The sequence below is a fragment of the Fukomys damarensis genome, unplaced genomic scaffold (assembly GCF_012274545.1).
Source record: "Fukomys damarensis isolate Sample0158 unplaced genomic scaffold, DMR_v1.0_HiC HiC_scaffold_17, whole genome shotgun sequence".
Classification (NCBI taxonomy): domain Eukaryota; kingdom Metazoa; phylum Chordata; class Mammalia; order Rodentia; family Bathyergidae; genus Fukomys; species Fukomys damarensis.
In genome coordinates this window covers 4,397,649-4,424,114 of record NW_022900929.1, presented here as the reverse complement: position 1 = coordinate 4,424,114, position 26,466 = coordinate 4,397,649, and the positions used below count along the sequence as shown (strand labels likewise).

Genomic DNA, 26,466 nt, shown 5'->3' with positions numbered 1-26,466 from the left:
AACCTTCCTGTTCCCATCTAATTCCATACCTTTAGTAAACCTAGAAGAGGCTGAACGGCAGTGAATTTTCAGGTTCACCAGGAAACCGTTGAAATATCTTTTTGTCACTTTGAAAGGTTTCTGTCCTCTCTAGAGAAGCTACTAGGCCACAGAAAGGAGGTGAAGAAGGGGCCACATGACTCCATGGATATTTAGAGGAGTTGACATGCGATTGGCAGAAACCTGGTTTACTGAAGTCAAACAAGTGACAGTAACAAATTTCACTGAATTGAACCCCAAAATGGCCACCTCTGTCCCTTGACTGTGGCATCATTTACTAGGATTCCATCTAGTGCTGACAACACCAAGTGACAACCTTGCCAGGGAAGCAGGTTAGGAGCCAGCAGTCACAAGCAGGACGATTTGGACACTTCTGTCACGAGCTTCCTCCAGCCTCCCTAGTCTCCTGCCCCGGGTCCCCTCCCCTCAGCTCCAATCCTGGCCCTGAGCTGCCAATGAGGTAGCATGCCCCTTTTCAGAGCTTGGGAAACACATATTTGGATAAGTCCCTTGATGGCCTTGTTGTCCTGTCCCTTTTCTGACTCTCCTCAGCCCCTGCTGAGCCACATGGTCACAACATTGTTTTCTCAGCTATCCAAGGCAGCATCCAGGCCACAGTACTGGCATGTTTCTCAGTGTCACTGGGGTGAGCTTCACCTCCGGACCTCCAGGGCACTGTTCTCTTTCCTGCCCACTCTGGAGTCAAGCTGGCTGCCATCCTCCATGGTGCTGACAACCTCAGAAAGAGTCACACTCATGCCCACACACTATCCCCACAGTCCCCAGCTCACAGTGGCCACGCCTAGGCCAGCCAAGCCTTGCCCAGTGCCCAACAGAACCCATCGCCCTGTGCGGTCCTATCCCACACCTGCTGCCTCTGGAACCCCCATTGCCCAGCATGACATTCTGGTATCAGGGGTGGCCCAGTGGTCTGCTGAACCTGCCTGGGCAAGCCCTGACCCTTGGGAGCTAAACCAGCCTCTGCCACCTCTGCTCCCAGACCCTGGAAATTACTTTTTCCTTCTGCTTGCCAGCTGACCAGGCTGTATCCCTGTTCCACTCACACATTTGGTGTCAGCATGGCCTGTGTCCACAACCAGCAAACCTGGCCGAAGGGGCCAGAGATTAAAAGCACATCTTATAAACTATCAGGGCCCCCAGCTCTTACCTGCCACTGGATCAGCACGGAGGAAGTGGTATGCGGTGTAGCAGAGACTGACCCTGGAGGCTCTCCTGGAACTGAAGCCCAGATGGGAGTTAGAATGGCCCAGGAGCCAGCCCCAGGGATGTGAGGAGTGACCAGTCCTGCCTCTCCTCTGCATGAGCAGCCTTCTTGCTTTTAAAAGAGCAAGGATCCTAATCTCAAAAAGGATGGCCACAAGCACTGTCCCCACCTTTGCTTTTCACTAAGACTTTGAGTCTGACCTCTCCCCCTGCCCAACCTAAGGGCCAGTCACTCCAGCGAGTCTCCTGGGAACTCCTTGTAGTTCCAGAACTTTGGGGAGTGGTGGACATACATACATCATTTTTTGAAGTCTTAGGTCAGAGCTGTTTCTCCTGAGCAGGAAAGACGGTCATGCCAGGCTGCAATGCTCTGGATTTGAATTCTAATGTGGCTGTGGGAAAAGGGAGCTGATTTTGGTGAGGCTGCCCAAGGCAAAGAACAGTATGTCATGGTCTAGGAACCCAGGCAGTTCTCCTCTGGCCTCTAGAGGGACAGGGTTGGTTTGACCTCTGCTCTGTTCAAAGCAAAATCTGTGTAATCCCATATATCAGGAGACCTTCTTTGATTCTTCCCGTGTCCCCCTCCAAATCAATGCAGTCCTCCCTTGGGCAATGAATTGATTTTTCTGTCTGCCTGGCTGTAAGGTCCTAGAAGAGGCCTGATATTCTATGTCCAATAAATACTCCCTGAGCCGACTTTGACTGAGGATGTCCCACACTCCCATGCGAGTGCCTCACCAAAATGCCTGGGTCACTATTCTGTGATTCACTCTAGACCTGTGATCCCCTACTCCCATCACTCCCACCCCCAGTCTACTACTCCTTTGAGCTTCCTGCGGGTCTGTCCTCAGGGGAGCCCTGGTCCAGCTCTCCCTGAGAGTCCCTCACGTTATATCTCAGTTACAGCACAGGGAAATAAAAGCCACCCCAATAAGAAACGGCTGAAAGGACCCTCCCCACCTAGCACAGGCCACTTAGTCTGTCACTCTTGGCTGACAGCCAGAGACAATGCAGCACAAATACAATGCAAATCCTCTAGCAAAGGGAAACTGCACCTCTCAGAAAAGGAAGATGATGAGATAGGAGCATCAAAAGCACTGATTTGAATATCAAAGGATTAAGAAAGGCCTCAGGAGGCTGGAGAGTCCCTTGAATAGATTTTCGGAAAGGCCCATTCCCCCAGATCATGGGAAGCTGTTCCATCTCATGCTCACATGGTTTATCAGAGATAACACAACAATAAAACCTGCTTGTTGTGTGTCTTTCTACTTTATTCTAAGAATTAGTGCACAGTTGCAAATGTTACCTCAATTGTGTAAAGTGTGAGATTAAAATGAAGGCATTTGCTGTTTGGGCTGGGACTAAGGTTGCAATGCCAACCTTCCTTTGTTGGGTGTGAGAAGTTGGCTTTAAGTGGCTTGAATGGAGGATGGGCATTTGGGCTATGTGTAGCCTCACCCTGGATGAAGTGGTTTGTCTCCCTTTTGATTTCCCCACTGGCCTGCTGTGAGCTCTCTGCAGTTGACCGGTTGACTGGGCTCTTGGCAGGGCTGCTGAGCCAGTGAACATGCCTGTCCCTCCCTGCTTCCATCCCTCTGGCTGCCCCTGGGCTCTAACAAACTCCCAGGATTATAGAGCCAGGAAATACTTTGGGCTTTCATTGAAGCTGGAGCCACCAAGTCATTTTTCAAGACAGGTCCAGCGTCTTGGGAGGACTTGGCCAGTCAGGGGCCTCCAAGAGCCTGGAAGACCCCTCATTCAGGGCACAAACCAGCAGATTCTGCCCACTGGGAGAACTGGGTCTGTGTCAGTCTCTGCCTGTAGCTGAGATGCTGAAAATGGCTCCCTCCACCTTTGGGCTGGTCTCTCAGGTTGTGTGAGGCCTTGTGTGGCAGCAGCTAAACTTACAGGTTCTAAAAAGAGCAGAACTGAAGATGTGAGGTCATGGGGCGAGCCAGCTGGAAGCTGGTCTATTTGAAAATTGTTCCACTGGTGCGTTAAATGGAAAAGACAGTGCTTTGGGGTTGGCTTAGGGAATTGTTATAAAGTACTGCTGGGTGAACAGAGTGCTCAGACTATGGGCCAGAGCTGTGTGCTGCAAAATATCCATCGTTCTTTGTCCCACGGGTGAGTTACACAGCCCGACATGTCTGATGGAACTGTCTCTCAGGCTAACTGGGGCCCAGTAGCACTAGGTCACAGGAAATTACAATGAATCTTCAGGCCCAGCGGCTCTGAGGTAGGATGGGATGTAAAATCCACCTGGTCCTTTGAGGGGCTCTGCCTTCCATCACTTTCCCGTGCTGTTCTCAAATGCAGCATCTCATGAATGAGAAAAATGGGGGAAGCCTCTCAAACCCAGCTACCCACTGACATTTATTTTTAATGACCCTATCAATTATTCAATTTTGGGGATGCTAATGGACAGAGGGGTTTTGGAAGACAATCAAAGAAAGTTCTATTCCATTTGGAAGGCCTTGATTTATGATTGTGGGGTGCATGGGAATACTCCAAGCTGTCTGTTACTAATGGGATTCTGCTGTTCGCCACCTCCCTGGCGACCCCTTTCTTGCTGGCTCAGGATGAAAACAGGACCCCCACAAGAGCAAGTCTTGGGCTTCAGGGCTGCTTGCTCACCATCCTGCAGCGTCGTGACTGCCTCAGTCTCTGAACTGAAGTCGCTGTCCCCAATGTCATTGGTGGCTTTCAGGCGCAGCTTGTAGGAGGTGAAGGGCCTCAACCTAAAGAGGAAAGAAGACACATGACTTTGGGGGACCTGGCATCCTGCCCTGCCCTCATGTTCCTATTGAAGTGTGGTAGTGGGACAGGGCATTCCTGGGTCTCATCAAATGTATGGCATATGCTTTTCCCTTCGCCCTCACTCTCGCAGACCATTTTATTATCCTCAAAAACCAGGTGCATTATTAAAGCCCGGATGCCCTCACCATAGCTTCTCCGCAAATAAACTAGATGAGAAAATCAAGTTGTTGGGGGTTACCAGAGAGTGACAAACTTCTGGGCCCTTAGCCTGTTACTCATTAAAAGCATTATTGATGTTTTCTTCTAAGGTTGTCAGGAACTTAACAGCTGCTTTTGCTAAAAAAGAGTTAATTTCACTTGGGCCAATGAGTACAAAGCAGGATAAAGCCTTACATCTCTGCCTTGATTTTGCATCTCTTTTATCACCTTGAAACTTGGAGTAGATCACTGCTCAGCTCTGCATGTAGGCAGGTTAATCATCTAAAGAAGGTCTTAGTCCTAAGTGTACCTAACCCGTTTCATCCTCCTTCAAGATTGAGGACATTGAGATAAGAGATTTGCAGGGACATTCGATTTCCAGACCCCCTGGAAAGGGTGCCTCAAGGTCTCCAGTCATTGTCTTATAAGCTGCTGTCACTTTGGACTCCAGCAGAGCCTTATCTGCCTCCCCCCACCAAGCAGGAGCAATCATCTTTTGGGAACCAGATTGCGCCTAAAGTGACAAGGATTTCTCCAGAGTCACCTTGTAGCATAAGAACTGAGGTAATGATCAACCAGCCCCTAGACCCCCGAGACACCCCATCAAAGCTGACCCCTTCCCTTTGTTAATGGGCCACTCTGATTTTCTCCATCAGTGCTGAGCACCCTGGTGAAGGAAGGGTTAAACAGGATGAGGGTGTTGGGGCTTCACAGCACTGGGCATGTGAACCTGTCATGTAGTGAATGTTCCAGAAAGGACTTGCGGTGCATTTAGCAGTGTGTGGTGCTGGATGATTTGGGGGCAGGGGCTGCACTGTATGAACACAGAACCTGAGCTTGGGCAGGAGACCTGAGTTCTGCCGGCTCACTTCACCCATCGTCGGGAGGCAGACCCTCTCAGCAGGATGCCACGGCAGCTCCCTGAAAACAGGTGGCCATGACTCAGAGGCCACACAAGTGAGCAGCACCTCACGGGCCAGATTAGGCATGTGACAATGGTGGCGGTACCCTCTGCTCCAGTCACCAACCTCCCTGGCTCTCAGCCAACTCAGTAGCATCCTGTAAACACTCCCCCTGGCCCCTCCATCCTCTGCAGCCCCCCCCCACTGCTATCTGACTTCCTGGTCCTGGCATCTCCAGCCCACCCCACTGTCCCCTGGCATATACTCTCCTATGGCAGAACAGGATTTCAGTGAACACCTAGTAAGCAACAAACAATTCCGGAACACTCACCTTCAACCCTTCCCTTTCCTCCAGATTCTGTTCTCACCCTGGCCTATGTTTCAGAGATGGCCAAGTAGAATTCTGATTCTGGCTCTGTCATTACTAACTAGGGCAAGGTTTAAAAAAACTTTTTTTTTTTTTTAACAGTACAGTACTGGAGATTGAACTCAGGGCCTTTATTTTCAGCTATAGTCCTAGCCTTTAAAATTTTTTTTATTTTGAGACAAGGCTTCACCTAAGTCACTAACTTGCCCAGGCTGGGTTCCATATAACTTGCAGACCTCCTGACTCAGCCTCCTAGAGTATGGGATTGTACCTACAGTGTGCCACCCTGTGTGGCCCATTTCATTCTATCAGTCTCACCGTATTCATCCATAAAAATGGAGATAATATAGTAGCACTCATATCTAACAGGGCTGTGGTGCAAATTAAATTTTACAGCCCAACCTCGTGGAGTCTAAGGGATTTTGTCATCCCAGAGGCAAATGCTAAATATTTCTCTCTCTGGTCTTTCCAAAGACTTTCCTTGACCCCGCCCCTGGTGTTCTTGCTTCCTCCTGGGAGGTTGTGTTGCGGGATGCAGCTCCCCTGCCCCGCCACTGCTCCTTTTACATTGTGCATGCCTTGCCTTCCAAATTCCAGCTCTTCAAACTCGGAAACTAGGTGGATTTAATATAGTTTTGCGAAGACATCCGCTACCTGACTCTTACTTCTAACCACTCACAACTCAGGAAATGAGCAGGCTGCATCGCATGGATGCTCACCATCTAAACTTGCTTCTTGTGCTCGCAAGTCGGGTGCCGGGCACACTGAGAAAGCAAGTGTGCCAATGCGTTGGCCTGGATTACCACTCAGTGTGGTGGTAGGGCATGCACATGAGTGTGTGATGGGCTCCGGATGGCAGTGTCCCTTCCTCAGAGAACCACACAGAGCCTTGTCAGTAAAGGGAGTGCCTGTATGACACATTCATTTTGGCGACAATGTATAAGCCTGAGACATTTTAAAAGCTATCTACCACCTCTTTTATTCATTTATCTTGAAGGCACTGAAATGATTCAGAGTTCATCATTTGTATCACCAAGAACAAAAGAATGTGGAAATCCATGTGTAATATTCTTGGCCAGCTTCACCTGATTTTTAAATGTCTGTGTTTTTAAATACTCCAGGGAAAAAGAAATATGGACTCTGACAGAGCAAGGGTTGCCAAGTCGGCTTTAGCCAGGTCCCTGTGTTTCACACGGTGCTCCCCTTCCAACCTCTCTGATATGATCCATCCATTGCACCTCACCAAAGATCAGGGGAAGAACAGACCCCATCAGATGCACAGCCATCCTAGGGCCCCCAGGGTCACTGTTCACCCCAAAGTCACAGTGACCCCCTCTTCCCTGCCATGTCTGTGGAAGGTTCCTAGTCTCACACTCTCAAAGCCTCAATAGGTTTCAACTCATGCTCCCCTTCTGGCCTGGGTCCTACGTTGGTAGACACAGCCACAGACCCTACATCTAGACAGCTACACACTCCATGCTTTTTGACCACTCACAGATGTCACCTGAGTGGTAAAGGTAAAACAGCTGCCAGGATTATGAAGCAGAAGAGAGATTGTACCACTGCAAGGCACAAAATGCTGCTTCCTCGCGTCTCTGCCTGTCCTACTGGCAAGCAGAGGAGGCATCTGTCCTCATTCTGGCCCATTAGGAAATTGACAGTGGCCTCCTTGCCACCAAATTAAACTGTCTGTCCTGAATCACCAAACTCTTCTTTACAACACTGAATCCCAAGTGCACGATTAGTCTCTGATCTCAGAAGGCTCTAGGATAAGTGGCTGGGTCTCTTTTCTTTCTTTCTGATGGTAACAAAAAGGAGTGAAGTCTGCTAATTCAGCTTGGCACCCAGTGCAGTCCAGCCAGGTTTACTAAGGGAAGTGGGGCCTGGCCACAGTCACCAGATTTCCAGGGCCCACCCAGGAGAATCCTGAGCCTCCAGGTGGGTGGTACCTGTAGCCAGGAGTGTTCCTCTCTGCAGGTCTGGGAACCACGCCTAGGCTCCATGTCTATTCCTCAAAGGGTCAGCAGGATGCTCATAGAAACCCAGGGGAAAGTCTGACTTTCTGCATGGTCCTGCCTTTTGCTGCCCACTTGCTGGAGTCATGGGATGAGGCCAGTCTGGGACTCGGGGTGGAAGGTACCCGAGACCCTTCCCACAGGCCCAGCTTTCACAATGAGGAGCGGAGGCTTGGCAGGCAATGGTGATAGGCTTTTCTGAGGCCTCATGGCTACTCGGGAAGACCTATGGCTGAGCTGTGAATGCCCGGCATTTTCCCTGCATCATGGCCCCTTGTAACTGCGCTGCCAGAAGTGGTTGGCATTTTTCAAGCCTCTGAAACAGGCTCAAGGAATGTCACAGCCATAGATTAGGGAACTGCGTCATCCATAAATTGATGCATGGTATATCCATTATGTAAGATATCTCTGTCTCAACCTTCTCATCTTTAAAATGGGAATGCTACAATTCTGGGCCACACTTCCACAGGGCCATTATGGATGCTGTGGAGCAACCTCTGGGAATGGTTTAGTAAGTAACAGAAAGTTCTTCTACAGTGGCCCTTTGTTTGCGGTTTTGCTTTGCTTAGTGTCAGAAGTATCCAGTTACATTTACCTGTGAGGTGGCTATGAAAAGGGACACCTCTCCTCATTGGCATGTGCTGGTGAATGAAGGCTCTGCTCTGCAGGGCCAGCTTGGTAACAGGGGCTTAGAACAGGCGTACAAGAAACCAAGTGCTTCCTGGGTGGGACCAGGGGCTGAGACCTTCGCTGGGATTGAAAAAGCCTGCATGGGGTTGGGCCATTCTCCTCTCCTAGCCTACTAAGTTTGCTCCACTTTGAAGGGGCTATGACAAGGCTGTGCAGAGCCACGAGCCCATGCATTCCGAGCCCCTCAGTGCTGTGCTGCTGCTAAGCTGGTGAATACATGACTAAATGGAGTATGTGTGTGTGTGAGTGTTTGTTGAAGGCGGATGATTCTGGCCTTGTGCCCCGGGCTCTCCCAGCCCCTCATCAGCCATCACTAGTCAAGGTTAGTAGTTGGGCAGGATGTGCTTCTCCCCACTGCTTTGGAAGAGAATACAAACAGGGCTCCTCACCAGCCTTTCCCATCCCCACCCCTCCCTCTCTGCTCTCCCCACCCCTGACAATGCATCAGAAATGACTGGGACACGTGAGCCCACACGACCAGGGTTGGCCCCTCATCTACACCTTGCCAGTCTCGGGGCCTGTGTGTGCAAACAAGCTGTGTAGTGCATGCCTGCAAGGCTAGCAGGGAGGGGCTGGGGTTCCTGGCATGCAGAGTGCTGCTAGGGATGGGGGTAGTTTGCTGGGTATCTCTGAGGGACTCCTGCTGCTGTGTGGCACAGCCTGGTCCCTCAATACCTCTCCACGGCGCAGGCTGTGGCCTCGTGGCTGATGGATGAGGAGTAGGTCTGCCACTCGCCCCCAGGCAGCTCTCGGACCTGCACGGTGAAGTACCGGATTGGGGAGGCTCCGTCACTGCCTGGGACCCACTGGAGCTGGAGGCTGCGTGCAGTCACTTCCACCTGGGGCACCTGGAGCTCTCTGGGGGGTGCCGGCCGCTCTACAACCAAAGAGGACAGACAGAGGGGTGGGTGTAAGAGAGGCTGCTTTCTATGTGTCCAGATGCCCCCTGTGAGTGCAGGCTGTACGGGGGTCAGACACTGAAAAGTGGTCTTGGTTCACAGTGGGGAGCTGCCTCCCAACGAACTTCGGCTGGGCTGGCTTAGACCTTTCCGGGGATCTTGCAGGCTCCTGCAGCAGAGCCAGAAGGTGGACAGATGTGATCCCACATAGGCCCCACCTCCCCTGTCATGTACTAGGGTCTGAATGACAGCTGGCATCACAGGGCTCAGGACTCTTCCCAGCACCTGCACCTCCTTTTCACTCTCTGACCCAGGCTCTCCCCACCATTCACACTGAATCCCCCCCACCCCTTGCATCCAGCCCGAGCTTACAACCTAAGAAGCCTTTATAACGCCGCTCTTCTGAGGGTGTCATGGATGTGGGGCTGTCCTGTCTATGGCACTGAGACGGGGGTGCAAGATTCCCAGGACTGGCCCTGGTCTCAAGTGAGTATCACTGGCCTGTCACTGTGCTCCTGCACCCCATTGATTTCAATAGAGAAACTCCACAGAGGGGGGAATAATTGTTTAATTGTTTATCATGAAGGTTATTGATTCTGATTAAAATGTGTGGGGTGTAATAAAGCGGCAATTGATTGTGGGCCCTGCAGTGACGGTCTATGAGAAGCACTTCGATCTACCCTAATCAGCAGTCTTTCCCCAGGCGTGTACTGTGCCACCTGATTTCTCCCGGAGCCTCTCCCGGGCTCCCAGGGCTCCAGCTGGACACACTGCTGTCCGCAGGCTCTCAGCTCCCTGCCCTGAGCCACAGAGAGGGACCCTGGGCCTGCTGGGGCATCTGAACTCCTGAAGATCCATGTCTGAAGAAGCAAATGGCCTGGAGGGGATGGGACACAGGCTGGGGGGCTGTGTCCTCAAAGCAGGACAGTATGGGCAGCTATGCTGTTCCACCCACAATGGAGTTCGTAGGAGTATTTCCACTTGCGTCTAACTCAGATCAAATCTTTCATGACCCAGAAGGCCTCGGGGATGCACAGCCTCACCTTCATCCCAGTGGCCACGCAGTATCTTTGTGGGGCTCAGCCTAGAAAGCATTGGCTTCCCTACTGGCAAAATCACAGAGCACCTCTGTGAGAGCCAGAAAAGGATGTGGAGGTGGCCATGTCCAACAAGGCAACCAGGATGCCCCAACCAGGCGGGGCTCAGTGTCAGTCTCCTTCCCTTCTAGACTGAAGGCCACAGCTACTTTTCAGTGCTCTGAGGTCAACTCCTCACTCCTAAAACTGCATTCTAGATCTCATAATAAAAATCGTCACTCTGGGAGGCTGAGATGGGGGGATCTCAAGTTCAAGCCCAGCCTGGGCAACTTAATGAAACCCTGTCTCACAAGATAAAAAGGGCTGCGGATGTGGCACAATACAAAGAGGCCTTGGGTGTAATCTCAGTACCACCAAAAAAATTTTTTTAAAAACAGTTATAAAGATGGCAATAATAGTAGTTCACATTTATTGAGCTCTTATATAATTCCTGCCTTGCTTCCAGGAAGTCCTGATGCCAACATAGTTACTCAGGTGTCTTGGGCCCTATGATGATTGCTGCACACAAGATTTCAGGTTGGAGCCATGGCACAGAGCAGGGATTGCTGCCCAAGGCTACACAGCTCCAAGTGCCGTTTCCCATTAGCCCTATGGGATCCATGTCTGGCCTCCTCTGGCCTGCCCTTGATGTCACCATGCACAGTTTTGACTGTTGGGCAGGTTCTAAAGTGAGGCCTGAGGCTATAGGCAGACACTGGAGGGTGGAGCTGGCCTTCTGGTTATGAGGGCGGGTCTGAACCTCGGCTTCACAGCTGTGGGAACTGGCATATGGGTAAGTCTGTCTGGCTTCTGCTCCTATGAGATTGGTGGGAACACCCTGCACCCCCATGGTGAGGCAGGACCAAGACACAGCACCCCAGGCACCTGGACCCAGATGCAGTCATAGGAGGGTGGCTAAATAGAAGACATCTCCTGGGCACCTGCTGCCTGGGCACATGATTTTGAACATCAGAGAACAGGTACGTGTGTTTGGGAAGCTTATACTCATATGACAGTGCAATGCTGGCACAGTTAAACAACCTCCTGAGCTACACTCCTCATCTTTAAGCCTGGGTAATCTTACCTGTCTGAAAGAGCAGGAAATTGGCTAAGTATAGACACCACATGATAACGTGGTCAGCTCAGTGTCTGGTTCAGTGGGCTTCTTCTGTGTCTCTGAAGGAAGTCACAAGCCTCCCAGCCCCAGAGGGCCCAACATGGTAGCCGCACATCCTGTGTCCACCCCACCTCACCCTGCCTGCTGTCTCTGACATTCAGTTTGGCCTGGAGGGCTTACCTCTCTTCTCAGTGGTGATGACCGTGGCCTCCAGCGGCTCCCCCCAGCCCTGCCTGGTTTTGGCGGAGAGCCTGAAGATGTATGCAGACTCTGGGGCCAGATCGGTGGCTGTGAACTGTCGCACAGTGGCGCCGACCTCCACAGTGGTGAAAGTGTGGGGGCGACTGCTGGCCAGGCGGTAGGCAATCTGGTACCCTGCGGGTGAGGCCGGGCAGGAGAGACAGGGAATCTGCTCAGTGGTCCTGGGGTGAGGCCTGCCTCTCACCCCACAGTGATTGCTGGATCAGAAACCCAAGAATGGCAGCTGGTGGTACACACTTAGGGGTGAGGGGCCCCTAAGCATAACCCCCAGGAAACTGGTTTCACTCTTCGTCCTTCATGTCGACAAGACGTGAAAACAGTTCCACCTTTCCCAAGGACCCGGTGCTGGGAGATGCTACCAGAGTCTCTGTCATTGCTCCTGCTGCAAGATTGTGGCACGCCTTGGCCATGGCTGTTCTGTTCCCTTGTCCCTGCCCATGAGGTGATGGTGTCCTTCTCTTTCTCTGGGAAGAAGCAGGCAGTGCCAGCCCTGACCAAGTCCTTTAACATTTGCCAACCTCAGCACAGCCTGTTGGGCATAACAGCCATGAGTGTGACATCCTTTTTTCCTGTTTTCCCACTGCCCATGATCCCCTGTACCTCCCTACCCCACCACAGCCCTTCCAGTTCAGAGAGGCTCCACTTTAATGAAGCCCCCGGCCCAGTGCTTTTTAACCCACTTTTTAATCCGCTGCAGGAGGGATGGGCCTACTCTTTGCGTTTCTCAAAGTTCCTTGACTATTAAGGGTTCACAGTTGATCAGACATTATTAATGATCAAACCCCTCCAACTGGGCAGCTCTGAGACCTACCCATGGGCATCTGAAGAGGCCTTGCCAGCTCTCAGACCCAGCCCAGGATGCTCACACCAGGCCTGGCCTTCTTTGGGCTCACAGACAGTGTGTGGTCCTGCTGCTGGGCTCCCACACTGATTAAAACCAGAGTGGACAGGGTATTGTGGCATCAGAAAAATTAATGACAGCCCAACTGTTCAATTTAAACAAGAGGGATGCAGAGGGGGAAGTCAAGCGAGCAGAGCTGATCAGGCCTTGCCAGCAATGCCATTGTAGGCAGCCCTTGTGTGGGCAGCCACCTGCAGGGACCAAGTGCTTCCTGGCACACCAGCAGGTTGGTTCATGCACCAGCCCGGGTCTCTACTCTGGGGGAGGCACCTCTGCTCTCTGTTCCTTCTCCTCGCACTGGTGCTTGGCCTGGGGTGACCAGGCTGCCTGGCATCCCGTCAGTTCCAGGGCTGCTGTGTCTCTGACTGTGTAAAGAGCCTCTCCCGCTGCCATGTGGAGGCTGGAAGGACAATCACACAGAGGTCACACTCAGAGTGTGCCCTGATAGCCCCAGTCCAGAGGTCACAGTCAGCGTCACTCATCATCAAACAGCTTGGGGCATGGCATGCCCATCACAATGCCACCTGGATGCCCATGTGAGTTACCATCTCAGCCACTGCTCAGCCTCAGATACGTGGGACCCAGGGTCTTGGGAGCTTCCTTGAGGTGGCCCAGCTGTGCTCAGGCTTCTGGCAAGGGCGTCAAGCTCTGAGCCTGGCCCCACCCACTCCCACAGAAGCCTAGAAATGGCCGGCCAGCCTTTCTCCCGGGCTGCTCTCCCTCTTCCTGTCCCTAGCTCAGTGATGTGCATGGGAGTCTGCGGCTCGCTGCCCCATGGAACCCAGGCTTGAGCCTTCGGAGATGCCTGGACACAAGGAAGACACTGAAGCAGCAGCAAGTGCAACAGCTGAGCATCCTGAGTGCTATAGAACAGGGAGGACCCTGCTGGTCCTTTCTGCAGTCACAGGAGCCCAGTAGCAAGTGCAGGAGGAGGTGATAATGGGAGACCCAGGCCTCTCTCTCTCTCTGGAGGAAGAACAACTCATACCCATCATTTGGACAGTCCCTTATGCTCCACAGTGCCCTTGATGAGCAGATTTCCCAAGAGAAACAGTGATACTTCTAGAGGGAGGGATGTGAGTTCTACACAGCAGCATATTTGGATCTGATGTGATTCCAAAACAGTTAGAAGAACCAGGGCTCACAGTCCTGCAGATGGCAGGTGCCGTTTTCCAACTGCCCCTTTACCATGGTATTCTGGTGGCCTCTTTGTCAAGCCCCAAGTGACATTTTCATGCAGCTTCCACAGAGTTTTACTCTGAGGCTCGTCCTCTTCCCAGACACTGAGGCTGTGACAGTTCCACAAAAGCCTTAAGCAACCTCAGGACGGGTGGGCAACCCTGCCAGGGGTGGCAAAGGACAGAGGCAGACACACTCAAGTTCTCAACCTGGCCCCTGAGGAGTGGGGCACATGCTTAACTTCTGTCACTCGACTGTCTAACAGGAGCAAGTCCCCACCTCATGAGGTATTAAGGGCAACAGTCCCTTAAGTGGCAATTCCTCAGGAAGTATACACTTTCCAACAATTTCCTGCTTCCTTGGGGCCAGGAGAACTACTGAATTCTATTTCTATCTGATTTCAGTTCGATGTTTTTAACTGGAGCAGCAGCTCTGGACATGGAATTAGTATTCAATCTGGGAAAACTCTAGACTTAAACTCCCTTTTAAAAAAGGCATTAAAGTGTTGTAGTAAAGTGTTTTATTATGAGTTTTGAATTACATTTCATTCATAAGGCTCAAAATTAGTGCAGAGCAAACAGTGCAAAGTGTGCCTCTCCATATTTGATCTCATACCTCCCAAGGCACCTCTCCTAAGTAGGCACCACTGCTGGTTTCCTGGGCAGCTTTCTGGGGATAATCTGAGAACACAGAACCAGAGTGCTTAGGAAGACATTTTTCTGTTCTTTCTTTCTTTTTTCCCTCTGGTACATTGTCTCACTATGTAATTCAGGTTAGCCTTAAGTCTGCAATCCTCCTGCCTCAGCCTCCTGAGGACTGGGTCAGAGATGTGCCCCACTGCACCAGGTGATGCCATCATTCCTTTGTGCACTCTGCAGCAGACCAGGCATCCTACCCTGTGTGTTGCTTTTCTCCCTAGCAGCTCTGCTTAGCATGTGCTTGGCTGGTTCTGGGTTTTCCCTTCTGATCTTTTGGAAGGTTCATCATCTGACCTTGGTTCTTCTAGCTCTTGACTTCCTCTGACAGCATTTCATGGTGCCTTGCTGTAAGTGACGATGAACTCAGCACTGTCTCCTTCCCATCCCTGCCTGCTGTCATTTCTGTCCTCCAATTTTGGTGCATATATTACTGTTTTTTGCCTCCTAGCATTTGCCCTTGTATATTTAAACACACTTGTCTCTCTATTCTGTTTTTCACTCTGAACTCTGTCCTCTAAGACTCACCAGCTACTGTGAGAGATGGAAACTGGGTTCTTGGGTCACCCCAACCTTCTCAATATGCCTGCCCCTGGCTTTCACCAGCTACCTGACTGTGTCATGATGACTTGAGGGCCCCACTGTGCTCAGCAGTCAGGGATGCAGGTAGAGCCACTTCTGCTCCGCAGAGGTTAGAGTGGCTCCCTGCAGAGATCTAGGCCAGCGAAACAGGCACACTGTCCACATGGGATCATCATATCTACACACAGCCAGGGAACGGCCCAACTTCCACCTGACCATCTGGGCACAGTCACTCCGTAACCAGCACAAAAGCAACCGGCCATGGCCCAAAGCCATCCTCACATGCATATTTTGAAACCAAAGACACTAAATAAAGACTTTCTGTAAAGACCGATCACATGTTCTAACCAAGCCCAGAGACTGTACTTGGCAGACATAAACATGCCTGAGAAGGTTGTGATCAAATGCAGTGTTTGAAAACACATCAAGAATGCTGGGCCAAGCAGTACCAGTGAATTCAGGCACTTGAACACCATTCCTGGGGACCAGGACACATGGGCCTCCCCAGAGAAGTGCAAATTAAGTGCATTAAATACAGAGGCTGCCTGGGGCAGGGGTCTATACCCTGTTTGGTACACAACGCAGGTCCAGGGAGGATCACATTGCTGGTTCTGCACACATAGTAGATTTCTTCCTCACAGAATGAGAAAGCACATGTCTATCTTAGACAGCAGGGAAGTGGAACTGACCCAACAATGCCTGGCCTGCCCTTGGCAGCTATCCTGAAGGGCACTAGGTACCCCATGCCCATGCCCATTAACACGCTCTCCCATAGGCACGAGCCAGACTGCCTTAGCTCCTGATTTGCTATTTTACATTTTGCAGAGTGGTGTGGGATTGAGACTGCTCAATAACATTCCAAACTGCCTTTCAATGTGGAAGTCTGAATTACTGAGACATTATTTACTTCCAGGATCTAGATATGATCACAGATGTATTTTAATCTGTATTATTTTACTCTGCTCAGATTATTCTCTTGCTAGAGATACTAATCTAGTGATGAACTGAAGATTTTACTCAATAGCACGTCTCTGTGAACTACAAAATTTAGGGACCGAGAGGGAAACTAGTCCCTCTTCACTGTACCAGATCTTCTTTTCTATACCTCACCATTCTCCTGTTCTCCCCAGTATGACCCTCAGCTTTAGCTCCACCCCTTCCCTCCCTCAGGCTTATGTAACCTCACCTGCTCTGGGTGACATACTGCTACATGTTATGTGTTGCATGTGATCCTGTATTTCTCTCAGAAGTCCCTGGCTGTACCAGAAGGAGGCAGAGACCTTGTCTGTGCTCTCTTCGGGCAAGTCCAACCCCACGGGATTGCAGTGTCTCCATGCCTGCTGTTAATAAGGAGAGGCATCAGCCACCGCTGAAAAGGGGCTTCTAGGTCTCTAGGTTCTGGCACTTTCCATCAGTATCCACAAGCAGAAGTCAGCACCTGCCTCCTATATGTGAGGAAGGTGGGGCTGAGCATCACCATGAACACTGGGTCAGAGCCTGTCTTCCCCAGGATGCCTTGCTGCCACACTTAGCTCCTTCCCGCTCTTAGATGACTTAGAGAAAGTCACTCAGCAGATTTTGAAGGTGGTTGTGAGAAAGTGGGAGAAAGGGCAGAGATAGGGAGTCCCTACTGCGGTGATAGGCTTGATGCTAGCAAAGTGGGAAAGCAGAATGTCTAGCTTGTGGAAGTTCTCACTGGGGAACACAAACTGGCCAGCAAGTGGCCAAAGAAGCCAGGCCACCTGGAGAACCTTTCAGTGCCTGTGCTGGAAAAGGGTCTGCGGAGGAGGCCCTAAGTTTAGCACCTTGTGGCAGAGGCCAGAGGCAAAGCCGCTGAGTCTAGGAAAGGTGGAAATAGGCTCACAAGGGCCAGCTGTCCATGTGGGCCAGGAACAAGCTAGGTACAACGGGTGCTCCTACAGAGGAAGGGACATGGGGGCAAAGGACACTCTGGATGTCATACTTGCACGGGCCTGGAAGGAGGCACTGAAGTGGTTCACAGAGGCAGGATGTGAGGAAGGTGTGACCTCCCTGTTCAGAGGGACTGGCCATTCCACCCCACACACCATGTCTGTCCACTCCAAGACAGCCCAGGCTGGACGGGACAGTGATGTCTGAGGCAGTTCTAAAGCTCTCTGTGCCTCAGTCCCTTCCCTTGCCCAAGTTTTGTCTTTTTAAGATCATGTAGAGTCTGTAATCCTGGCAAGCTGGGAGCTGGAGGCAAGGAGGATTACAAGTTCAAGACCAGCCTGGGCAATTTAGCATCCTAGTGAGAATCTGTTTCAAGAAATAAAAGGACTGGGATGCAGCTCAGTGTGAAGGCCCTGGGATCAATCTCTAGTACCCATACCCCACATATCATATATATTATTTATTTCCTTATTATAAATGTTATCTGAAAAAAGCAGAAAACAATAAAACATAAATCACCTATGACCCCATAGTGGTCCTCTTTAGGCATGCTCTGAGATAAGGGAAGGTGGTTTATTTGGGAGGCGACTACAGAGAAGGGGGAGGCAGTGAGCCACATGGGGAGGAAGTCACAGTGTATGGCCACTTGAAGCCAGGCACTACCCACTGGGGATGGTGGCCTCATCTTGAGGAGAGAGCCACAGTATTTGCCCACTGGCTCTCAGCAGCATTGGCTCAGAACTACTCAGGGAAGGGGGCAGTTCCCTAAATATCTGGCATAATGTTCAGAGCCCAGAGGCTGGGAGTGGGCCCTCGGCAGCTGGGGGTGGCCAGTCCTGGGGGTCAGAGGGGAGAGGGACGTGAACCTACAATAAGGCCACCTTCCTACTCACAGATCACAGCTATCTCAGTAGTTTTTGATAATCATTTTTCTATGTACATAAATTTTAAACAAAATAGAATTTTCATTCCAAACATGGGTTTTTATTCTATTTTGTAAAATATATCAAAAGTGGTTTTTTCCCCTTCAATAATGTGAGTTTTAATGACTACTGAGTACAGCTGGCTCTCTGCATCTGAGAGTTCTGCATTTTGGACTCAACTGAGGGCAGGAAACATTCAGAAAAAAGAACTGTCGAAACCGAACATACACAAACTTTTCCCATTGTCATTATTCCCTAAGTAATACAGCATAGTGACTATTTACATACATTACTGTATTAGGCATTGCAGGTCATCTGTAGATGATTTAAAGCACACGGGAGAATATATGTAGGTTATACCCAAATAAGACACCACTGTACCTCAAGGGACTTGTGCATCTGCAGATTTTGGTATCTGCTGGGTCCTAGCACACAGCTCTAAGATCACTGAGGGCAGCTATACTGCATGGTCTGGATCTGCCTGTGTAGTTCTAGTGCTGCCAGCACTGCTACAAGTTGTGGTGAAGTTACAGTGCACAGCATGTGCAAACTGCAAGGCGCAATGTCATTTGTGCCTAATTGTAGGAAATCTGGGTTATTACTTGCTATATCTGATCCAGTTCCCACACTGAGCTACTGAGAGAAAATTCCTTAGCCTCTGGGTTATATATGTACCTTCCTATTATTTCTCTTTAAATACAGATACTATCATTTCTAGTCTCTGTACTGTGGTCTGTTGAAAAAAACATTAAAATACCTATATCTTACCTTTCCACATTTAAAATCTTATTCAACAGACAATAGAAGAGCTTTTTTGGGTACATGCTTGGTAAAAGAGGCAGTCTCATAATAGTTCTTGCATTTTTAGAGAATGTGATGATGGATGGTGTTCAGAGATGAGAGCGTTTGTGGGAAAAAGGCTGATTATGTAATTACGGTCACAGCCAGAGCAGAAGCATTAGCATGCTGAGTTTTAGCAAGGCGGGGTTGGAAGGCTGTGGTGTGTGCTAGGAAAGAATGGGGAAGTTGAATCAATAGGAGGAGTCAGGCAAGGCCTGAGAGAGGCCCTGTGTTTAAGGTTATGGGTGAATTATGATAATATAGGCATCAAAGGAACAAGGCCAAGCACGGGGAGCATTGATCCAAAGCGAAGATTAAAAACACCGAGTGTGAGGTTGACACAGGTTTCTGAATATACCTGGATATGAAGGGAGCACCACACACCTACAGAATTAGATAAAGGGTGCTTGTTGCCAGCATGCGACAGCTTCCACAGTCCAGTGTGGGAGACACAAAGAAGAGATGCTAAGAAGATGCATGTCTCTGTCAAGAAGTTGTCTCAGTCACTTGAAGCCCGATGCCAGACAGCTGGCACATCCTTTTGGGATTTTGTCCAGACATTAAAGGTGGCTGCAAACCTTGCATGGGTAGTGCTCTTACCCAGCACACAAAGAGCATCAGCCTGAGAGTTGCCACAATCCTCAGGCACCCAAAACCATACCACTAGCACAGCAGTGTACCTGACCCCTCAATTGCCACTGGAAGACAGTTACATCCCTGCCAACCACCTGGAAGAGGTCAAGGAACCCATAAGCAGCCAAATGGCCCTGGGCAGCCCTGACTGAGTCAGATTGTTATGGTGGATCCAAAAGAGGAATATGCAGACATGGGTCATATTCATCTGAGCTCCTAATTCTCGGTAGAGTTTCCTATACCCTCAGTAACAAGCTCTAGGTAAATGTCAGACCCTGCAAGGGCAGAAGGCCTTCTGACAAGGCAGTGGCAGAGGAAGAATCCAGAGTGTTTGGTGGAGCAGACTTGAGGAGCAGTCTGGCAAGTGAGGAGGGATGACTGTATTCAGGTGGCTCCGTGCATTCCCCTAAGGAAGGCTCTAAACACTAAAAGCTCTCCATAGTAAAATATTTACGCAAATAAGCAAGTGTTTTTCCCTCCAGGTACCTGCCAGTGTTTTGTGCTGTTAATCTCTTTTGGAAATGCAAGAACATGTTTTGATATAGATTACAAAAGCACCAGCCACAGAGGTGTTTATACAGTCAGAAGGCCACGCTGCCAGGGTGGGAACATTGATTCAAGGTCTCCAGATGTAAAGTGAGTCATGCGAAGAGATGGTTTCCTTTCTCCCCCATCAACACCGACTTGGATCTTTAGAAACTGTTTTCCCATCTTTCCTACGACATCTACGATTGAGTGTGCTGGGTGTAATAACGTATCAGTGACAGGCTACCCCAACAACATCTGTTACAACTAAATGCCATTACCACAACACAGGCTTAAATGAGATGCTTTCTGCTTTACAGGTAGACCCAGCACAGTCTGATGTAGCATCTGTTTGGCATAGGTGGGGTGCTTGAAGTATTTCAACATTATCTTCTCCTTACATGGGATTTTATGGTTTTCAATGACCACCCACCCATGGACTGCAAACCAAAACTTCAGCATCTCAGTTCACATCAGGATCATTTTGCTGCCCAAATTGCCTTTCTAGGTTTTATTTCCTCTCTTGTCAGCAAGAAGCCCTGGCTTCAGTAACCAGAGCAACAGAGAACAAGTCAGCACAACATACCACTGGGGGCACACGGAGAAAAATACCAGAACTGGGCCAAGTCAGGGACGATTCAGAGGCCTGTAAGCCAGCCTGGTCCACTTGGCCTCAGGCTGGAGGTGATGAATCAACATTTACTGTGTGCTGACTATATGCAGCCCATTTGATTCAATAAGGGAAGCACAGTGTTATTTCTCTCTGAGGGATTCGAAAAATGCCGAGTGACTTGCATAACTTTACTCAGCAAGTGAACTGCAGGCTGAGGTCTGAACCCCAGAGTGGCTGCTGAGTCTGAAACCCCACCCACTTTCCCACCCTGCCCATCCACAACATAGTGCATAAAACCCAGGAGACACACAACAGGAAGCCCCACATCCATGCCCCACAAACTGTAGAGGATGATGGCTGCTTTCTACTTTACCCTTTAATCAAAACTGCAGGGGAGAGCTCTGTGTACGTGTGCAGGAGTCCTGGGGATATGGCCTGGCAGTGGACACTGACAGGAACAGAAAGCATGAGCATGACTATCTTCCCCCATACAGCCAGACTGCTCTCCAGGGGCTGCACAGGCCACAGTCCCAGCCAGGGTGTCTAGGAGTCCCGGTCCCCCACACCCTCGTGTCTACTTGATGTCATCAGACTGTTCTGATTAATGTGGACTGGTATGTCATTGTTGCCTAAATTTAATTTTAGAGTGCTTTCATAATCTGAAAAACAAATGTTAAAGACTCCCTGAAAAGTAAATAATAAGATCTGAAAGTAAGCTGAATCCCATCCAGACAGTGAGACTCATGCTGTGCTGAGAAGAGCGCCCACTGTGCCCTCTCTGGGGCTAGAGAGCTACACACGGAAGGAGGGGCGAGCGAAGCTGTAGCTGAGAGGATGCGAACCACAAGTTCAGAGTGAAAGTTGCCCCCGCACCTCGAGTACAAAGAGGTGGAAGTAGGTGAGGCCCTTATGAGATGATGAGGGCCCTGCTGTCACAAATGGGAAATATATTCATGGATTAATGGTTCATCTGGAGAGGGGCCTGTTAGAAAAGCCGGTGTGGCTGGGTGTGGTGGTGCATGCCTGGAGTCCCAGCACTCTGGGAGGCTGAGGTAAGAGGATCATAGGTTCAGTCCAGCCTGGGCAACTCAGTGACTTAGTGAGACCTTGTCTCAAAACACAACAAGGCCCATTCAGCACTCTATCACACACACCCCTCACAATTTGATGCCCTGTGCTGCCTTGGAACTCTAAAGAGTGCCCCATGACAAAGCCCTCACTCCACTGGGAAGGCCCCTCCTCCACTTTGTACCTCACGGTCCCCAGAACCCAAGCAAACCTTCATTCTTAGAAATCCAGCTTTAATATTGTGTTTAATAGCCCATAATTTCTCTTGAACTAGAGGCAGCTGGAAGCTCTTTGGACCCAGTCTCACTGTCCAAATAGGACTCAGTTCGTTTTTAAAGCTTGTCATTTACTTTTTGGGATGTCTCTAACATTTGTTTTCCTGATTATAGAAGCACTGTGAACCTGAGCTAAATACACTTTTATTTTTCATAAATCATCCAGTCTGTGGTATTCAATCACAGCTGCAGAAATGGACCAAGAGGACATCTGCACACATCTTGCAGGAGAAACAGAGGTTCTGCAGAAGGGGTCTCTACAGGCAGAACTGGTCCAGGCCAGAGACTGTCATCTTTGTGAAGAAGACTTTGACACAGATCAGTGCACAGGTTTCTCGGGTGGCAGGACAGCTGGATGCATGCCTGTCACACAGTCAGAACTGACCTTGCAAGCACTGTGGTTGCGACATATGTAAGTTGGCCAGAGAGTCAGGAGAGGCTGGGAGGTCGTGAGGGCTGCTCCCTCTCAGAGAACAGTTCTGGGAACTCCAGTACGTTACAGATCAAAAATCCATTCTCCACCTCTGGAACTGTCTCCTGTTTTGTCATGGTGTGCTGGGGATAACTCCTGGCTACTCAGATACCCAACCCTGCTTGTTCCAGAAGAGGCTGTGCCAGGTGCTGTGCAGAGGGTTGGCCTCCCTGCCCTGGCCATGCTCCCTGAAATGGTCCCTCCCAAAAGGGTTCCCATGGCTCATCACTGTGATTTGGGCAGCAAGCACCTGTGAGTCCAAAGGTCTCCTAAGTCAGAAATGCCGTACTTGTAGAAATTCTTCTACCTGGCAGCTCCAGGAATCCCAGAGGAAGGCCACAGTGAAAACAGGCCGCAGTCTTTCTGTGTGGAAGACATAAGAGCACTACCCACCAACTTAACAAATCAAGTGCTGCATAGATATCTGCCTTCTCTTGACTGCCAAAGTTGTCACCCAGAAGACAAACCTGACTGTGTCACTTTCCTGCCCAGAGTCCTCAGATGACTCCCCTCTGTGCTCAGAATAGAGCTTCAAACTTTTTTTTTTAAGTAAAGTAAAGCACATTTTTCAAACTATATTCTAGACTGCAATATCACAAGCAGGTAAAAATGGTGACTTGTTTGTAAAGTCAGATTTATGGTTTTAGCAGAAATCATCTAGAACATAAGCTAACTGAATGGGGGTCTCCTGTGTGTAAGGATGGGGTGAATGTCACAGCTGAGTGCTGACCTAGATTTGGAGCAATATTCTTTACCGGGTACTGTTACCCTTAAGTGTCCACTTTAAACTGGGCTGCACTCTCCAGGGCACAGCAGGGCCCTCACTGCAGGTCCTGGCCTGGCCCAGCCCAGTGCAGCCTGGGATTGTTCAGGTACCCCCTCCTTTCCTCCAGGCCTGCAGAAACCACCTCCCCTTGGGACCCAGATCAAAAGCTGACTTCACTGTGAGACCCTGCCACTGAGACCCTTGTCCCATGAACAGCTTGTGGGGCATTCAGTGAATGTCTTGTCACTTGTGTCATTGCCTGATGAGGCCACGGGCATCCCAAGGATGCCCACTATCCATTCCCACTTCCCAATATGCATACAATGCCTGTCACACAGAGTCTTCGATTTTGGTGAAAGGGTAAACAGAGGAATTGGTGATATTTTAACATATAATGTGCTACCTTTGGGGAGCTGGGAAAAATTAAAGCTTTTCATTAATGTTATCAGAGTTGTTTCTCTGAGTGAAAAGTTCAATGTGAACGTGGTCTTGGGACTCTGAGGCTTACACTTGCCCCCAGCAGCTTCCCTGTAGGACCAGGTACAAGCCTCACAGGAGAAGAGAGCTGTTCCCAGGAATTCAAGAACAAGGCGCAGATCTGCATTTTTGGGAAAATGGCCTGCTCCTTCCTAGACACATGGTGGACAAAGGCTCATTACAAAGGGCATTGCCACAAACTATGAACAAATGGCAGAAATTCTGGGTTAATAAAATGTAAATCCCACCCACAAAAAGCTCTACTGCAAAGCTTTGTTTTTACCCCCAAAATCTACCTAATAGAAACAGAAGAAAGCATCCAAGTGGGATTTTCTCCTTTCCTCCCTTCGGCTCCTTACCCAGAATCACTCCATTGGGCTCCTCTGGGGGCTGCCACACGATCCGCACCGAGGTGAGCCGTACTTCGGGGAAAACCAGCCTCACTGGGGGGCCTGGGGCTGTGGGGAAACACAGTGAGATGCTGTTCATGAGAGGAACATGCCCGAGTCTCCAATGAATGACTGACTTTTAGAACACAACTTGCTCTGTGTGGCTCCCTACCAATGTTGGGAGCTCACCTCATTTTGGATCCTGCCCATCTTCCAAGTTCTGAAAGCACTGCTCATGAACTATGCTAGGAACAGTGGGAACACAGATAGCACTCTCTAAAGCTAAAAGAGTGTCCATCAGGTTGAAAGTAAAAACCCCACTACTCTGAGCTCAGATTCTCTGCTGGGCACGACCTCTGCAGAGTGGTGTTAGACAAGGTGGCCTCAAATCCCTTCCACTAGTAATGGAGGTCACAGCTCCTGATGAAAAAGCATGCTGGCATCAGTGCTTTTCCTCTTGTGCATGTCACCTTCCTCCTGCCTTGTCCTGGAAACTGAAGAGTTGATGTACACAAATGCATAGAATAATTCTTTTGGGTAGTTTGGCACACCGATAATTCACAAAGCAGCCCTGTATGGTGCAACCATTGAGTAACAGGGCCATGACCCTTCTGAAATATACTTGCTTAAGCACACAGGCCAGGTGGTGTGTGGCAGAGTGAGACCTCTCCTAGGACTCTAATCATGGACTGGTTCCTTAGTGAGAGGCAGTGCGTACAGAGCAATGATACAGAAACAGTGGTGTGTGAAGAGGTCATTCAGGCGGCTGAATTCTGCCTCTGGGTATTAAGCTGAAACAACATTTTCAACTTTGAATGTGTGTCATGAAGCCTATCTTTGGGACAAAAAAATGTCTGAAGGAGGCTGAAGATTGGTACATATGGGAAGCAATGATCTGGGCCATGCCAAGGCCTGTCATCTGCATGACACAGAAGTGAGAGGGAGGAGTGACATGTCTGTACTAAGTAGCAATGTGCCTTTGAGGAAGAGGAGGGTGGTGGAGCCAGTGTGGAGGAACAGTTTCTAAAAAGGCCCTCTGGCTTCTCCCTGGAACACAACCTGAAGCACATGGGAATGCCATGCAGGTGGCAATGCAGTGACGTCTGCTTCCCCTCTCCACAAAACCCTGCCGATGCCCACTTCCCCTTTCCCCTGCTGGGTGCTTACCCTCCCTGCAGCCCTGAGCTGGGGAAGAAAATGCCCATGCTTTCCAAGAACCAACAGAGAACAGTTCCTGCCCAGCAGGTAGAGGATGTCTGGAATCAATGGTGACTTCAGAAAGATGCTTAAGGAAATCTAGAGTCATTTCCCTTCTGTCAGATGCCTTTGATCCTGACGTGGGTGTTGTGGGGAGATCAGTATTTTCCCCTGACATCTTCATTACAGTCTGTTTAATATTGAAAATGTAAAGGATGTAACCTTTAAAGGTTTGACATCTGCAAGGTGGAAAAACATATTTTCTGATGATTTAGACTTCCATAAAAACAAAGCTGCCCTATGTGCTCTTAGTCAGAAAACATAGGTGCCCAGGGACCTGGGGAGCTCTCAGGCACACAGCTCTGTACATGAGAACCGGCGATTATCTCACATGCTACAAGCAGTGAGACCCAGAAGTCCCAGGAACACTGGGGCCGGTTTGTCCAGAGTGGACTTTTAACCAGATTTGAGCAGACAGCATAAGAGGAGTGGCTCAGCCCAGCCCACCTCTCGCCAGCACTGTCCACAGCAGAGTTATGACTGAAATTCTGCATAGCTTCATAATCAGGCTGTAAAAATCCACTCCAGGCTGAAATTGGCCATATAAATGCTCAGTGACTGAAAAATAATTTTGTTTTGTTTCCTTCAACTGAAAAAAAAAAGTGGTTGGAAAATTACTTTTAAAATGACCGCAATCCAAATTGTTTGGATTGGCAAAGCAAACCCAGGGGTGGGGGGAGTGAGGCCAGTGCGGGCACCAGTGCCACACATACCATCATCTTTGGTGCGCTCAAGGATGACGGGTGAGCTGGAGACCCCATTTCCAATGCGGGTGAATGCCAGCACCTGGAGCTCGTACAGCACAAACTTGCGCAGGCCGGCCAGCAGTGCGGACTGTGTGTGGTTCCCTCTCACGATGTGAGTTCTGGGCTCAGGATCCAGATCTTTGGCCCGGTACAGGATCTGAAGCAGGGACACACAAGCACAGATGGTTACAACCCCACTGAGTACTACAAGGGTTGAGGGGGTGAAGGGAGGGTAGGGGTATGTGGAAAAATGAGAACCAAAATCTATCATGTAAAGGTGTAAGATCACAATGATGAATGTCACTGTACTGTATACTTAAAAAGTACCAATAAACTCAATTAAAAAAAGAAAAGAAAAGAAGAGGCCCCCTGTGGGTGTGGCCACCTGGCTTTCCTTCCCAAGGGCAGCTTTAGTGCAGGCCTGTGGATCCAATTTTTGAGTGCTGGTGTGTGGGGAGGAAGATGAGGACGAAATGATTGTACGCCAGAAGGGCAGCTTGAATTAACACAGCCACAGCTTGGTGAGTTGGCTGCCTGGTCACAATTTGCAATGTCTGAAACACTCAACTGTGGGCATGCCAACCATATCCACTAACACAGGACTCAGACACATTTTGTTACCACGAAAAGGCCAGCAGCCAGTAGCCAGCCGCCCCCAGCCAGCAG

At 49.8% G+C, this 26,466-nt stretch overlaps 1 protein-coding gene across 4 annotated transcripts in view; it reads right to left on the bottom strand.

Annotated features, from left to right (window-relative positions):
• Sdk1 (sidekick cell adhesion molecule 1) overlaps positions 1-26,466 on the bottom strand; it is a 551,006-nt gene that overhangs the window by 80,098 nt on the left and 444,442 nt on the right. For all 4 annotated transcript variants that reach the window (XM_010642816.2, XM_033764800.1, XM_010642820.2 and 1 more), the window contains 6 exons: positions 25,768-25,957; positions 23,768-23,866; positions 11,468-11,662; positions 8,871-9,072; positions 3,901-4,004; positions 1,208-1,278 (listed from right to left, as the gene is read on the bottom strand). In XM_010642816.2, coding sequence (XP_010641118.1) covers positions 1,208-1,278; positions 3,901-4,004; positions 8,871-9,072; positions 11,468-11,662; positions 23,768-23,866; positions 25,768-25,957 — 861 coding nt within the window. The remainder of the gene's footprint in view (positions 1-1,207; positions 1,279-3,900; positions 4,005-8,870; positions 9,073-11,467; positions 11,663-23,767; positions 23,867-25,767; positions 25,958-26,466) is intronic.